The sequence below is a fragment of the Halichoerus grypus genome, chromosome 13 (genome assembly GCF_964656455.1).
Source record: "Halichoerus grypus chromosome 13, mHalGry1.hap1.1, whole genome shotgun sequence".
Taxonomy (NCBI): domain Eukaryota; kingdom Metazoa; phylum Chordata; class Mammalia; order Carnivora; family Phocidae; genus Halichoerus; species Halichoerus grypus.
This window is the reverse complement of record NC_135724.1, coordinates 61,970,023-61,986,316: the sequence shown is the minus strand read 5'-3', so window position 1 is coordinate 61,986,316 and position 16,294 is coordinate 61,970,023. Positions and strand designations below refer to the sequence as shown.

Sequence of the window (16,294 nt, the reverse complement as noted above, 5' to 3'; positions counted from 1 at the left end):
GGGTTCAGGACATTTTCTCGGGGGCCCTGAGAAGGTGTCAGGTCCTCAGGATCTCTCCCCGCAGGAAAACAACTACATTCCTGTCCCAGATCCATCACTCACCAGCGTGGCCACTCTGGACAGCCACTTCATCTCCCAACCTTTCAGGGCCCTCCACTGTAAATATGGATTACCACCCCATATTTTCCACTCCAATGGTGCTGGTGCGGGGATAACAAGAGAGGATGATACGTTTTCTGTGAGCTGTAAAGCTTCATTCCCATGTGAAGGATAAAGAGTGAACTTCCAACCTCCCATGCAGTGGAGTCATCCGAGTCCCATGTCTGGATTCACCCACTACCAGGTGTCTAGCTCATTCTATAGGAAATCCGAACCTGAATACCTCCAGAGCAATGTGAAGCATCAGTCCTTTACTATGTCCAAGGCTCTACTTGGAGGAAATCACTTTTAGCGTCACAACAGCACACTAATGAATAGGAGATATGAATATTTCCATATTTCAGAGCAGGAAACTGAGACACAGAGGGCTCTCAGTAACTCTCTCAGGTAGGGGTACCTTCTAAATGGGATGTGAATCCAGGCCATCAGGCGTGGTCACTGTGCTTTGCTGCGTTTCTATCACGTCTCTGCTAAATGATAGTAGTTGCCCACAAAACCTGTCTGTTGGGGGATTTCAGGGCACACCACACTGCAACATCTTCCTAAGGCCAACATTAAAGGACGAATGTCTGCTAGACAGCTGGTGAGTAGGGGGAGCAGAAGGTTGAACTAGGAGTAAATTATGACTCCTGCCCCGATGGTCTTCTGCCAGCAAGATGCCAACACTGCTCTCTCTTTCTATGCATTTCCCAGGACTCTGTGTGGAAGGAGAGAGGGAAGTTGTGGAGCCCCCCACAACCACGTCGGCCTCTTCCACAGAAAAAAAGAAAAGAGTCCGCTTCTCCCTCCACAACCAGGTCTTTCAAATCGGGGACACCGAGGAAGGTACGGTGGAAATTTACTCATTAAGTTGATTTTAGAATAAGTCTTTCATTCAGTAGCACAGACATAACAGAAGAATATAAAAATGCTGAGACAGATTTAAATTTATTAAGTCCATCACCATTAAGTATAGAAGTCAAGATGAATTTCTCCCTGAAACTGGATCCATGTGTCATAGGAAAAAACTGTCTTACTAGCTGAATGTATGGACCTTAGCTGTTTTTTGAACACAAGTCAATATACATCTCTCCATGAAACTCTGTTTCTAGATTTTTAGTAAGTAGGTGACAATGTTTTGAACCAGATTAGATTAAAATAAAATTGGAACAGATAAGACAGGAAGTTTCCATATCCCACCCCTCCACTTTTCTCCATTAACCACATCTTACATGTGTGTACAATATACCTTACAATTAATGAAACAACCTCAAACTTTTAAAGAACTAAAAGTTCACAGTTTACAATAAAATACATTCTTTGTGTTTACTGTTCTACACGTTTGACAAATGTGTAATGTCAAGTATTCCCGTTCCGGTAACAGACAGAAATCTGTGCACCAATGTTCGAGACAGTAGTATTCCCAGTAGCCATAGACAGACACAACCCAAAAATCCATCCTGTGAGGGAAGGACACATTAAATGGGATACGTACACATAATGGAATGGTATTCAGCCATATAAAAAACTAAAGTATTCCATATGCTATGAAATGGATGGACCTTGAAAAACTAAGATGCTTTTTGAAAGAAGGCACGCACAGATAGACATGTATTATACACGATTCCACATTTTCAGGAAACGAGAGTAGGGAAATTCGTAGACCCAGAAAGTAGAAAGTAGGATGGAGGGAGGAAGGCGTGAGGTGCAGTCGTTTTTCATGGGTACAGAGGTTACTCAGGATGGAAATGCTTTGGATACAGATGGTAGTGCTGACTACCAAGTGGCCAAGCTGCACTTCCCTGATGCTTCACTGGGGCTCCATTTGGAAGAACCTGCAGCATATTTTATGTCCGGAACCCTAACGTAGAGGTAAATTAGGATTGAGACTGTTCTCATGGCACAGACACCTCCTGCGGGGCACAGGTGGATTTGAGAAAGTGAGGGCAGTTCTTGGTTCAGGGGTTCAGGACATTTTCTTGGGGGCCCTGGGCAGGTGTCAGGTCCTCAGGATCTCTCCCCCCAGGGAAACAACTACATTCCTGTCCCAGATCCATCACTCACCAGCGTGGCCACTCTGGACAGCCACTTCATCTCCCAACCTTTCAGGGCCCTCCACTGTAAATATGGATTACCACCCCATATTTTCCACTCCAATGGTGCTGGTGCGGGGATAACAAGAGAAGATGATACGTTTTCTGTGAGCTGTAAAGCTTCATTCCCATGTGAAGGATAAAGAGTGAGCTTCCAACCTCCCATGCAGTGGAGTCATCCGAGTCCCATGTCTGGATTCACCCACTACCAGGTGTCTAGCTCATTCTATAGGAAATCCGAACCTGAATACCTCCAGAGCAATGTGAAGCATCAGTCCTTTACTATGTCCAAGGCTCTACTTGGAGGAAATCACTTTTAGCGTCACAACAGCACACTAATGAATAGGAGATATGAATATTTCCATATTTCAGAGCAGGAAACTGAGACACAGAGGGCTCTCAGTAACTCTCTCAGGTAGGGGTACCTTCTAAATGGGATGTGAATCCAGGCCATCAGGCGTGGTCACTGTGCTTTGCTGCGTTTCTATCACGTCTCTGCTAAATGATAGTAGTTGCCCACAAAACCTGTCTGTTGGGGGATTTCAGGGCACACCACACTGCAACATCTTCCTAAGGCCAACATTAAAGGACGAATGTCTGCTAGACAGCTGGTGAATAGGGGGAGCAGAAGGTTGAACTAGGAGTAAATTATGACTCCTGCCCCGATGGTCTTCTGCCAGCAAGATGCCAACACTGCTCTCTCTTTCTATGCATTTCCCAGGACTCTGTGTGGAAGGAGAGAGGGAAGTTGTGGAGCCCCCCACAACCACGTTGGCCTCTTCCACAGAAAAAAAGCAAAGAGTCCGCTTCTCCCTCCACAACCAGGTCTTTCAATTCGGGGACACCGAGGAAGGTACGGTGGAAATTTACTCATTAAGTTGATTTTAGAATAAGTCTTTCATTCAGTAGCACAGACATAACAGAAGAATATAAAAATGCTGAGACAGATTTAAATTTATTAAGTCCATCACCATTAAGTATAGAAGTCAAGATGAATTTCTCCCTGAAACTGGATCCATGTGTCATAGGAAAAAACTGTCTACTAGCTGAATGTATGGACCTTAGCTGTTTTTTGAACACAAGTCAATATACATCTCTCCATGAAACTCTGTTTCTAGATTTTTAGTAAGTAGGCAACAATGTTTTGAACCGGTTTAAATTAAAATAAAATTGGAACAGATAAGACAGGAAGTTTCCATATCCCACCCCTCCACTTTTCTCCATTAACCACATCTTACATGTGCGTACAATATACCTTACAATTAACGAAACAACCTCAAACTCTTTAAGAACTAAAGTCCACAGTTTACAATAAAATACATTCTTTGTGTTTACTGTTCTATACGTTTGACAAATGTGTAATGTCAAGTATTCCCGTTCCGGTAACAGACAGAAATCTGTGCACCAATGTTCGAGACAGTAGTATTCCCAGTAGCCAGACAGACACAACCCAAAAATCCATCCTGTGAGGGAAGGACACATTAAATGAGATACGTACACATAATGGAATGGTATTCAGCCATAAGAAGAAACTAAAGTATTCCATATGCTATGAAATGGATGGACCTTGAAAAACTAAGATGCTTTTTGAAAGAAGGCATGCACAGAAAGACATGTATTACACGATCCCACTTTTTGAGGAAGCGAGAGTAGGGAAATTCGTAGACCCAGAAAGTAGAAAGTAGGATGGAGGGAGGAAGGGGGGAGGTGCAGTCATTTTTCATGGGTACAGAGGTTACTTAGGATGGAAATGCTCTGGATATAGATGGTAGTGCTGACTACAAAGCCTTATGAATGTAAATAGTATTGTTGAGTATACACTTATTAATAAAAGCATTAACACTACGTAGATTCCATCCCATAAAAACCTAATAATCTGAGGCAATAGAGGACAGATACCATCGCAGCATATATGCCAGGATGAAAGCTGAACTGGTCCCGTGACGGGGGAGGAAGTGGGAATGTGGCTGGCCTTCACAGTGGGTTGGAGGGCTCAGGGGACTGCGCCATGAAACACACTGTGCCTTGAGTGCTTCCCAGTTTGAGACTGACGATTTCCCATTGAGGAGATCCCCTCAGCTTGAAAGCCAAGGCCCCATTTCTCTTTTCCCTCCTGCTCCTCTCCACTGTATTGCTTCATACGCCAAGGAGATTGGCACGGCTTGTTCACCGATCACATACATTCACTGTGGCCCTGTGTGCACATCAGGCAAAACTCCCTGAGTCATTCCTGAGAGCGCAACCAATACTCTGACAGCTACTCTGTGTTCTCCTAGATCCTGTGGAGCGCCAGACCGACGACCTTCCCAGGGACAGGACAGAGGAAGGGGCCCCATCTGTCCCTGAGGTAAGCTCACCTCTCTTTCCTGAGATAGAAATGTCCCTTCCTTGATTTCTTCTTCAGTCAATGCAGGATGAAAATCCGGCACTACACCTTAGAGATGACATAAGCAGTCTCCTTTGTTGGAGGAATGCTCAGTGAAGGTCTGTTACGAACTGACAGTGGATACAAAACAGGTGATGAAAGAGGACAGCCTCAGTTACAAACTGTATGGGGTCAAACACCTTCTTCAGCAGAAAACGGATCGCCTTGAAAAAGAATTTTCTCTCTGTTGATCAGAATGGACTTCAGAGATCTGCCATGAAAAGCTCAAGCATCAATACATATGTCCTCTTTCACTTGGGTGGGGGGACATTGGCTCAACCACTGTACCCCATCCAATTACCTGAAGTCCTTGCATCAAACAAAAGAGCTGTGTCAACAGTGTACAGGATGGTGTGATCCTCATAGTGTTTTATTTTCTCCAATCACAGGTGGATGCTGTGAGAAACGAAAACTGTACGTATTTAAGAGTATCACTCTTTGTGGTGAAGTCTAGGGTAAAAAGAAGTTTGCAACCTGATTTTGGGTTCCTCCAGGGAATGAGGGTTGGGGTATATTGAGAGAGACTGTCCTGTAAAGCACTGTGATCACGTTGTACAGGGCCTGGAAGGACTATGGCATATAGAAGGTAGGACTCGTGTGCGGGTGGGTTGAAGGGCGCACACGCGCATGTGTGTGTGTGGGTGTGTATGTCTATGTGTTATGATTGTTAATGTAAATGTGTGCAATCTGAGGAGGTATTTCTCACACTTCCATCATAAAAGAACTGTCACCCTTCCGAAACACTCTCATCACCGTGGCACACTTTACATACTCATTCCCTCCCTCACCACAGCTGTATCTAGAGGATGTTTCCATTTCCTTTCCTGAGATGGGGATGGTTCGGAGATGAATGATCCAAACCCTTGGCCACCTACATGGAGAGCCAAGCTGGGAACCCCGGTGTCAATCTGAATACTGCTCTGGGCTATGGACCTGCATTAATCACTCAGCCAGGTGGTCATGAACTAGCAAAGGAGCGAGCTAGCAAAGGAGCACCGGCATCTGTTTACACAGCCAAAACACTAGATCCTACCAATGTCCCCTACACTGCCCAACATTACACAGTGGCCTCCATGGTCACATAAAGCAGGGCAACTATAGGAGCACATATCAACGATTTTAGCCTGGTCCCTGGACTCGAGTGCACATAGAAAGGCCACATCGTCCTGGTCAAGCCCGTCGATGCTGGAAAGTGTATGGCCCCATGGAGGACAGCACGGGGCAACATCTGTCATAGCTGGGGTCACTGTGTATACATGACCAATAACAGAGAAGAACCAGGGAGGTCATTTAGTGTACTTGGTAAGATTTCCATAAGCCTCAGGAAGGTTCAAATTCTGCAAGCACACACTCACGGACCACTGGCAAACAGGAACTCACGGTCAACCTTGGTTGTGAGGTTTGTGCCCAACACCCCTGCTGCAAATCATCTGCCAGCCGGCGCTCACTCCAGGCCTCCTCTGTGTGAGGAGCTTCCCATTGGTCAGAGGGCCTGGGCCAGTGTGGACAACCACTGTCTTGATGGACACAACCACCTTGTACAGCCCAAGAAAAGTGGAAGCAATATATCAAACGGATTGACAGTGGCTATTTTTTTTTACAAGGTAGAGTGTCAATATTTTCAAATATTGTATATTTGATTTTCTTTAGGAGAAACGATTAATGAAGAAAACTACTAGGATACTTTCCCTAGGACTGAATTCAGCCCTGCAATAAAGGCTGCTTTTCATGCAGTGCAAAATCTTACAAACATGATGAACAGAGTAGCGACACATGGGGGATCCTGGGGCAAGAACTGATTTCCAAAGAAGAAGAGAGTGACAGTTTAGTTGCACTTCAGTCAAGAGAGGTTATGGGACTCAGTCCTCACACAGAAGCCACTTTAGGGTTTACATGTATTTGATTGACTATTGCGCTTTGATCAGGCTCACCTTAGCTAGAAAGGCAATAGCCCTGTTCTCATTTCCTTCCTGCTCCTCTCCCATCCCTTCCTCTGTCCACCAAGGAGGATGCCCAGCAGCGGTGCAGTCCATACATCTTAACCACCCACATGCACACACTCGCCTCCTGTCCTCATCCACCCACACTCCCTGACTAGTTTCTGAGCAGCCACACCAGTGTCCTCACAGTGGCTCTCTATCCTCCTAGCTGGTCCCGAGGGCCTGATGGAAGGACCCAGTTCGAAGGCAGAGGAAGAAACTGTGACTCTCCTTCAGGTAAAGTTATTTTTTTAAAGATTGTATTTTTATGAGAGAGGAAGAGAGAGAGAGGAAGCAGGGGGAGTAGCAGAGGGAGAGGGAGAAGCAGGCTCCCTGTTGAGCACGGAGCCCAATGTGGGGCTCCATCCCAGGTCCCTGGGATCATGACCTGAGCTGAAGGCACACGCTTAAACAACTGAGAAACTCAGGCTCCATGGTAAAGTCATTTTCTCTGTCTGAAGTACAACCACTGTTTTATTTCTATTTCCATGAACAACTGAGCATGTACATTCCAGAGGATATATACAATGTCCTCGGTGTTGAGAGTTTCCTGTGAGTGTATACTACTAACTGACCCATATTTAGAGGGGCATTAAAACAAACAAACAAACCTCACCACCAATTAGTTACACAATGTATGGTAGCGAGCATTTTCCAGGAGATAATTTTGTCTGTGGAAAATAACTTTGTATTTGCTGACTCAAATGGACTTGCGAGATCTGACTATCAAAGGTGGAGCCTCTTTTGCAGGTGATTTTATCAGTTTTTTAATCATAAACTCAATAACTGTATCCCACCTAGCTTGCTTACATCACCAAGAGAACAAAAGATGTGTGCAAGCGGTGTGCACAGGATGATGTGATCCTCACAGTGTTTCCCTTTCTCTAAACCGTAGGAGGAGGCAACCGGAAATGGTCCAAGTACGTATTCTAAGATCAGTCACTTCTTGAGGACAAATCTAGCTGATGAACAGAGTGGGGCTTTCACCTCCCCTTTGGTCTGGAGAGCTTCCCTGATTCTGGGCTCCTGCTGGGAATGGAGGCTGGGGCTGAGTGAGAAAAACTGATTGTCCTGTAGAAACCTATGACCCTGTTCTACAGTCCCTGGAAGCAAGTAGGTCATTTAGGTGGTGTGGCTGGTGTGCATGAGGGTTGGGGGTTGTTTCTGTGAGTCGATGGGATGGGATTGTGCATGTGGGTGTGTTGAGTGCATATGTTTCACCAGAAGACATTTCCCACTTACATACATCAATGTAAGTGGCACATTTCCAAAGGTAAACCTCATCCGCACAGTGCACACCATGTAGGACACCACATTCCTCCCTGACCACAGCTACACCTGGAGGTTTGCTTAGGGCTCCCTTTCCTAGGATGGGGATGGGGCAGAAATGAAGGGCCCAACATTTGTCATAGTTGGGGACAATTCCCATACATGACCAAAGCAGAGAAGAATCAGGAAGACATTTTGGTCTATCAAAAAATCATCTTTAGCCTTCAAAAATGCTCACATCTTGAAAGCACATGCTGAAGGGCAAGTGGCAAATGGGGATTCCCACTAAAGCTTCATCATTAGGTTGGTGCCCGACCAAACTTACTGCAAATCTCCTGCGTGGCCAGGTGAGAGAGTGTCCGTGCTCTCACCAGAGCTCCCCTCTGTAATGAACTTGCCACTTGCAATGAACTTGCCACTTGCAATGAACTTCCCACTGACTCAAAGGACACACACACATTGCACAGAAATGGAAGACCGGAAAGAAACAGCACGTCGGTGGCTATTTTGAAATGCAGGCATGTCAGTATGTTGAAAGCTTGTATCTTTGATTTTCCTCATGATAAATGATTAGTGAACAAATATAAAACTGGAGGGTACTTTTGGTAGGATTGAATGTAGCCCTGCAACACGGTGTTCTTTAAATGAATTCCAATCTTCTAGAAGAGATGAGATCTAGGTAGGAGCAGTGTAGGTTTATCCTGGCAAAGAATCTGTCTTGAAAATGGCCACAACACAGGTGCAGTTTTGCTGAACTTCAAAGAGTCAGTAGGGTCACAGGACTGTGTCAATAAAACGTAGCAGGCATATTAGTGTTTACCCTCTTTCAAACTGACGATTTCACCCTGATTCAATTCCCTGTAGCTAAAATTCAGAAGCAGTGTTTCTCTTTACTTTCCTGCTCCTCTCCCTGACCTTTCTTGAATCAGCAGCAGATCAGTCCACACTCATTAACCACCCTTGCCATACTGTTGTGCGCACGTCCACACCAAGCAAAGCTCCCAAAGCAATTCCTGAGCCGCCCCACCAGTGTCCTGACAGTTTCTGGGTGTATCTACCTAGCTTCACCGGATGGCCTGATGGATGACCTTTCCTTGGAGAGCAAAGAGGCAGAGGGCCCACTTTTCACCAAGGTGGTAAGCTGGCCTTTCTTTGTGTGAGATACAACATTCTTTTTTTCTCTTTCAATCGAAGTCAGATACAAAAATCTCAGCAAGTACAATTTACGTGGTGGGGAGAATGTTTAGTGAGAGTCTATTATCAACTGATACTTGATTCCAAACACATTGAAAAAAAAGCAGGATCAGTTACAGTCTGCAGGCTAGCGAGCTTTTCCACGGGTAGCAGTATTCCTCCTTGCCAATGATTTGGTACATGCATCCTGTAGGAAGATCTGATGCCTGTGTCCATGACTAAGTTTGCTCTGTTCATGCTTTGGGGTTCGCTGGCCTCTGTCACCCTTTCCCACCTGGTTTTCTCCCATCCCCCAAATCACAAAAGAGCTGTGCAAGCAGGACAAGGCATGATTCGATGCTCATAATGTTTTCTTCTCTGAAATCACAGGTGGCCCTGCTGAAACCTGTCAGTGGTAAGTATTCTGTACTCTAGAGTCATGCACTTGTCTGGAACAAGGTGGAAAAATGGGAAAAGTGGGGCTTTATTGCGGGCTCAAATTTGAGAGCCACCCTGATTCCAGGTCCTGCTGGAATGAGAATAAGGGTCCAAGTACCAGAAAGGGATTTTCAGGGTAAAGACCTGTGGCCACATGGCACTGTCCCCGGAAGCTACTGTGCTGCCCTTAGGTGGTGTAGGTTTGTGTGTGGGGCAGTAGGTGTGTCTACACGTGAATACATGTGCTGTGATTCTCAGGGTTTGTGTGCGTGCGTGTGTGTTAGTTTGGCGAGTGGTGTGTTCCCCTAGGTGTATGTTTCCTTAAACACTGCAATTAATGGTGCCCAATTTCTCAATGAAATTTCCCATCACCATCAAATCATGAATGTATATGCATGTGAAAACACTTCAACATGCACAATTTAAATATGTGTTCCTTCCCTGCAAATACACATCAATTCACCTGGAAAACAAACCTCATCACTAACTAGGAAGAGAATAACCACAGATTCGTGTTTCACAATCTGTGTTCCTGAGTCAGCATCCATGAGACTCTCACCTCATGGCAGGTCGCGTGGCATGAATGGTCATGGTCCCCCGCTCTTGCCACTTCACTCACACACAATGCTCTTCCTCGGAGGCCCCACAATGAGTCTTCCCACCCCAATATGAAGCACTGAGTGCCGGAACAGACTCCTTCCTCCTGCAGGTGGCTTCTGGGCAGCCTCGGGCCACACCCAGATCTGGGGGGAACCTGAGAAAGACAGCTGCCAGGAAGAGTGAGAGCCAATTCACTCCGTCTTTCTCCTTTGATATGTACCATTTGCCTTCAGATACAGTGTCTAAGAATAAAACTGTCATTCTCACATGGAAAATCACAAGCCCACCACTGATCCTAGGTGTGGCTCTCTGAGGTGGGCAAAAAAAGTGTAAGATGAAAGGAGAAATGAGGTCCTCTTCAGGGACTAAGCATCATTGTGGGTACGTGGGCCTCTACCAAGGAGGAAGGAAGAGTGCTTTGTGCATCACAAGGTGGGGAAAGAGAACCTCAAACCTCAACAGTGTGACGGGAGAATCACCACTCACTTCCCTGTCCATCTGCCAGTGCAAGAGGGGCTTGTTTGATTCTGAAGGCTTTTGCAAGTAAACAAGTCAAGGTAGTTCTTTTAAGTCACTGTGAATGTAAACAGCCAAATTAGGGCTTCCGTTTTCTTTTGAAGCATAAATCTTCTGAGAAACATGGATTTTAAGAGGAGCTGATTTTCAAACACCTATTTTCCTCAAAGAAACAGGAACAAATAGACTGCTTGATTTTGAAATGTCATTCGTTTGCTCCAGTAACAACTGTCCCACTGAAAGAAGGAAGGTTGTCCTAGAAATCCTTAATCTGTACATCGTAGTTTCCATTGCTGGAGGTTGACTGCAAAGTTTCGAGATCAGGAGCACCAGTGTTATCTGAGCCCACATTGCCCACACGTAGCATAATGTTAGCTCCTTCGTGAATGGGGATGAGAAAGGTCGTGGCCAACTTGCTGGGGTCACACTGTGTAGACATCTTCTTTGGCACCTGGACAGAGCAGCTTTCTGTCATCCTCTCCATCTACCTGTACAACCCTTCCCCTCTTTCCCACCCACCAAACTCTGTCGGTCCTTTTCAGCTTCATACTTTAGATCACGTAGATTTTGATTGCGGTATAAACACATGTCACAACGCATCTACCCTCTTGACGAATTTCCAAGTGTATGGCACATTACTGTCAACTCAATGTGCATGGTTTTGCACCAGGTCTCTAGATTCTTCTATCTGGCATGACTCAATCTCCACAAGCATGGAACAGCAACACACTGCCTCCTCCCTAAACTCTTGGCAACCACCCTTCTGCTCTCTGCTTCCATGACTATTTTACATTCCTCATGTAAATGCAATCAGACAGTAGTGGTTTCTTGGTGATTGGCTTCCTTCACTCACATTAGTGTCCCCGATGACATTCATGGGTCCACAATGACAGGTATTCCTCCTCCTCTAAAAGCTAAATAAGTTGGATATTGTATGGATATACCAATTTGTCCTTGAAATTCATCTGTAAGTGAACCCTGGGCTATTTTCCATACCCTGGGTACTGTGTGTAATGCTGCAAAGATGGGACTGCAGGTGTATCTTCAACATAATGATTTAAATTCCTTTGGCTGGACACCCAGACGTGCGAGTGCTGGATCTATGGGAGCTCCTTTGACAACTGTTTGAGGACACTCAACACACGTTTTCAGGGTAGTTGCACCATTCTGCATCCCACTAATAGCATACAAAGACTCAAATTTTCTGCATCCTTCCAACATTGGTTTTGGGTTTCAATTTCTGGATTGGGTCCTCGCTACCCTAACAGATGAAGTGATAGCTCATCAGCCTTTGGATTTACGTTGCCCCCATGATGCGTTAGGTTGAACATCTTTTCAGATGTCTGTTGGCCAGTGATTTGTTTCCTTTGCAGCAAAGTCTATTCAAGTCTTTTCCGTAATCTCTAATTTGGTTAAATGCCGTTCATATTTTCTTTTCCGTTTTGTAAATGAACACATTTTCTGATAGAAGGATTGCAAATATTGTCTCCAATATATAGGCAGCCTTTTCATTCCATTAGTTGTTTCAGGAGACTATGCTTTTTCTAATGTGTAGTCTTGTCAAGGATCATTGTGCCATGAATGAGTGCATTTATTTGGGGGCTCTCTATTTTGCTCCAGTGTGTCCCTGCCTATTTTTATGCCAGCACCATGCCTTTTGCTTGGTGTAGGTATAGATAGTATTTTAAAGTCAGCATCTACATGCTGGCTAACTGAACATAATAATAATAATTTAAAAAGTCCTCATCGATGGAGCCACCACCTCGTTCTTCATTCTCTAGAATGTTCTGGCTTTTTGTGTTCCTTTGTGGTTCCATATATATTTTAGCAGTTTTTCTATTTCTATAAAATGACATTGTGATTTGGGTAGGTGTTGCATTGAATGTGTACACCCTTTCTTCTAGGAACTTAGTGTTCCCCTTACTCTCTTACTGTCCCAAGGCCTCCAATAGTGCCTGGCAGGTGTGCGTGAGCCCAGGGACTACCCACATATAAATGGTCATATCAGGCCAGCAATTAACGCGAGAGAAATAAGCAGGGGAGCAGGGGTTTTGTCTAGCTCACTGGTGGCTACTAGTGCTGTGCTATCCAAGGAGCCTGTCTACAATCCATTTGACACAGTTATTCGTTAACTCAATGAAGTATACTAAAATAATAAAATAAAATCAAACGTCCAATGGCTCACTCACAGTAGCCACATGTCAAGTGTCCCATTCCTGTTGGAATTTCAGATTCTGACATTTGGAGGGGAGAGCTGTAACGGGTATGTAGAACGGACACTCTGAGGTGATTCCTGCAGCATCTTGCTCTCATTAGAAGGTTTGAAACTGTGATCCCTGGCTTGTTGAATGGCTCTGAGTCCACCAGCCCCACGAACATCTGACAACATACCAGAAAGGTCGGGCAGATGCTGCATGACCTGTAGACAGCTCAACTAAAGTGGTATGAATGGCTGAGTCTCTCCCTCTAATAACAGGAATGTTCCTCTTTCAGTTGCTACAGATTTGCGTGTGGAGACCATATACGACTCCAGCAGTGAGGAGGAAGCACTCAGCGAACAGTACTCAGGTAGGGAACAGTGGGAGAAGGCCCCTGGGAACGTGGGGTTGCACCTGCCGCTCCGGAGAATGAAGAAGGTGGATAAGAAATCAGAAAGGAAAGGGAAACACTGGCGACAGGGATGATTTGTTCATTTCATCTTTTCTGACTGAGAAGAAGAGAAATTGTGTCCGTGGGCGTTTAGTGTATGCTGGGTTTGGAATCATCACTCCTTGGAGGGCTGTTTTCATGATCTTTCCCATAAAACCTGCACTTCCTTCCCTCTGCCGCTGCCGAATGTCAAAGTTTGGTTTCTTTGGTCACTGCCTCTCGGGGATTGTGCACTGGCCATGCTCCCCACTCCCCAGTCAGGCCCACCCTGTGGGAAGGGAAAGGAGCATCCTTAGGAGAGGAGGAGGAAGGGGAGCAGGGAGGGAGAGGAGCAAGCAGGGAGGAAGGCAAAGTCCTGCAGAGACAGTCATGGGGACAGTGAGTGCCTACAGCAGGGACACGATGACACAGACTTCACTCGTGGTCAAGGAGAGAACCGGAGGTGGGAAAAGCAGGTGGGAGCTCAGAGACCCACTTCCACCCTGTGCAGAGAAAGGCACCAAGGCCAGGGAGGACTCAGAGCCGAGGACCTATCAAACTGAGGTCAGAGCCCAGCATCCCGAGAGCAACAGGCCATAGGCTGTCACCTCCACTAACTCTTCTTTGTCCTCTCCCACAGCGCCCCCAGCATCACCACTGCTCTCTGCACGCGAAGAGGATTCCATGGATGAAGAGGATTCCGATGGAAGGAGCAACACTGTGCCTGTAATTCATTTCCTCCTGCAGCTCTTGTCCCTCCTCTCTCTGCCGTATATGAGCACCTCTTCCTAGCTCCTCCCCATTCCCTGGTTTGACAAGGCCCACCCTGGAGGACCTGGTCTCCTGCAGGCACTGAGGCTTTGCATCTGCAGTGCTCATGAAATCACTCCGCAGCCCTCCCCAGCCCTTTCTTAGCATCACCCTGACCCCTCACCACTTCACAATCGCCACTTTACACATCTGAGGAACGAGTGAACAAGACCGGCCCCCAGGCTAATGTGAGCAGAACAGCTCACCTCGCCCAGCGGTGCATCCCTGTGGGCACAGAGTAGGCCCCGGTATCAAGTTGATACATGTAGGACTGCCACTCACGTGGGAGCTGCCCCACTCCTTGGGTCCCCTCAGCCTCCAAGAAGCCTTGTGGGAAGCAGCCCTGAACAGCTGAGCAGGGAGCCGGGCTGGAAGTCCGCAGGGCATAGCTCACCCTGCTGGAGGGGCCTGGGGATGGGAGGCCGGGCCTGGGACACCCACTTGGGTGTTTCCTCCCTGGGAAGATGGTTATGCCTGATTCTGCTCTTCCTTGCAGCCCTCAAGATGCTTCCCTTCGACAGAATTGTGAGACAAAATAAGGGAAGCCGTCTCTCAATCAGAAGAGAAGGACTTATGAATGGGCTGAGTTTGGCAGGAAATGGGGAAGGCACACATGCACACATGTTCTCCATCGCTTCCCTGACTCACATGTTGGCCCCTCAGGAAACCACACAAAACCTGGGAGGCTGCCCTAGCGCCTGAGCACAAAGAGGAGACAAGAGGAAGGTCCTAGTCCCTGCAGGCTCTAGGATGCCCGAGCACATCCCGCGGGGAACCTGACCCTGATCCGTACAACTTCCTGTGCTGGTCGGGCTATATCCTCCAGCAGCTGCTGACCCTGGAGGGAGGGCAGTGGGTACCTGTAGGGACCGGAGCCCAGAAGGTGTATGCACTGTGCTCTTCTGGAAAAGGGCCCCGGGAGTTCTTGATCCCCACTCTGCAGGACCCAGGCCTGCCCTCCCAACCTGCAAAACTCAGCAGAGAGCTTCCTTCAGAACATCACTAGTTGGGATGAGATGGTGGTGGGGTGGCCCAATCGCCACTTCACACATCTGAGGAACGAGTGAACAAGACCGGCCCCCAGGCTAATGTGAGCAGAACAGCTCACCTCGCCCAGCGGTGCATCCCTGTGGGCACAGAGTAGGCCCCGGTATCAAGCTGATACATGTAGGACTGCCACTCACGTGGGAGCTGCCCCACTCCTTGGGTCCCCTCAGCCTCCAAGAAGCCTTGTGGGAGGTAGGGGGTCACCTCCTGGCACCGTTTCTCCATGTGAGTTTGAGGTTCTATTGATTCTGCTCAGTCTGTAGGCAAGACTCTCAAGGGAAGCCCACCCTCGACTCAGCCTTTTGCAACTCCTACATATAGAGGCCCCCAACTGACCAACAGTGACCCATAGGTTGGGACATCTCTACGCCCCTCTTCAGCAGGAATAAGTTACAGAAGATGAGATCTTCCACCTTCAACAACCTTCAAGATATAAGGGTCAAAACTGTTCACCAGAAGCTGGCACCGAACACCACCCCGCCCCCCCATGTGATATGTGTGACAATCCTCAGGCACTCCTGGCTGTCCCTGTGCTGTAATAAAATCACCTTTTTGCAACCAACGTCTCAAGAACTCTTTCTTGACTGTCGGCCTCGAACCCTAACGTCTTTTTCTACATCAGTCCTCACCTCTTGTAAGGCCCATGTGGAAACACCCCTGCAATACTGTCACATTTCTTTCAACACATTCGTCTCTAACCACCTAACCTGTGGCTCATTCCGTAGCCTCGGAGAACAGGAGATTTCTGTTAGTCTTGGTGGGAAACTGTGACATGGCACCTCTTTCAGTCCCTCGCTTTTGTTGATTTTCCCCATCTTAATCTCCCCCAGCATCCCATCCTCATGTGCTTTTTCTCACATTTTAACTTGTCAATAGGTTCTAATCACCAATGTCCTATAACGTGTTTCTGCTCCTTGGTAGACAATTCCATTTCATTTCTTTGTGATCAAGGTCAAATTTTAACACTCTGATGTTTGCCTCGCAGCTTTAACAACATTTTCCTTCCCCTCATGCCTCTCTACCTCTTTCTCTTTTCCCTTTTTTTTTTCAGGCACTTTTTTTTTTTTTTTTAAATTTTTTTTATTGTTATGTTAATCCCCATACGTTACATCATTAGTTTTAGATATAGTGTTCCATGATTCATTGTTTGTGCATAACACCCAGTGCTCCATGCAGAA

At 46.6% G+C, this 16,294-nt stretch overlaps 1 protein-coding gene across 1 annotated transcript; it reads left to right on the top strand.

The window, feature by feature from the left end:
* The first annotated feature begins 5,041 nt into the window (after positions 1 to 5,041).
* LOC118550681 (uncharacterized) lies at positions 5,042 to 15,674 on the top strand. The gene is made up of 8 exons (XM_078060610.1): positions 5,042 to 5,242; positions 6,805 to 6,872; positions 7,531 to 7,555; positions 8,967 to 9,040; positions 9,468 to 9,492; positions 13,125 to 13,199; positions 13,900 to 13,985; positions 14,566 to 15,674. The coding sequence occupies exons 2-8, from the start codon at positions 6,822 to 6,824 to the stop codon at positions 14,596 to 14,598; spliced, it is 369 nt and encodes a 122-aa protein (XP_077916736.1). The 5' UTR covers positions 5,042 to 5,242; positions 6,805 to 6,821; the 3' UTR covers positions 14,599 to 15,674.
* The last annotated feature ends 620 nt before the right edge of the window (positions 15,675 to 16,294 follow it).

Excerpts from the sequence above, each read along its gene's own strand:
- LOC118550681 (XM_078060610.1), top strand. The coding sequence starts at position 6,822 with ATGGAAGGACCCAGTTCGAAGGCAGAGGAAGAAACTGTGACTCTCCTT. Across the intron at positions 9,041-9,467 it reads GCCCACTTTTCACCAAGGTG|GTGGCCCTGCTGAAACCTGT; the intron begins GTAAGCTGGCCT and ends CTGAAATCACAG. Across the intron at positions 13,200-13,899 it reads ACTCAGCGAACAGTACTCAG|CGCCCCCAGCATCACCACTG; the intron begins GTAGGGAACAGT and ends CCTCTCCCACAG.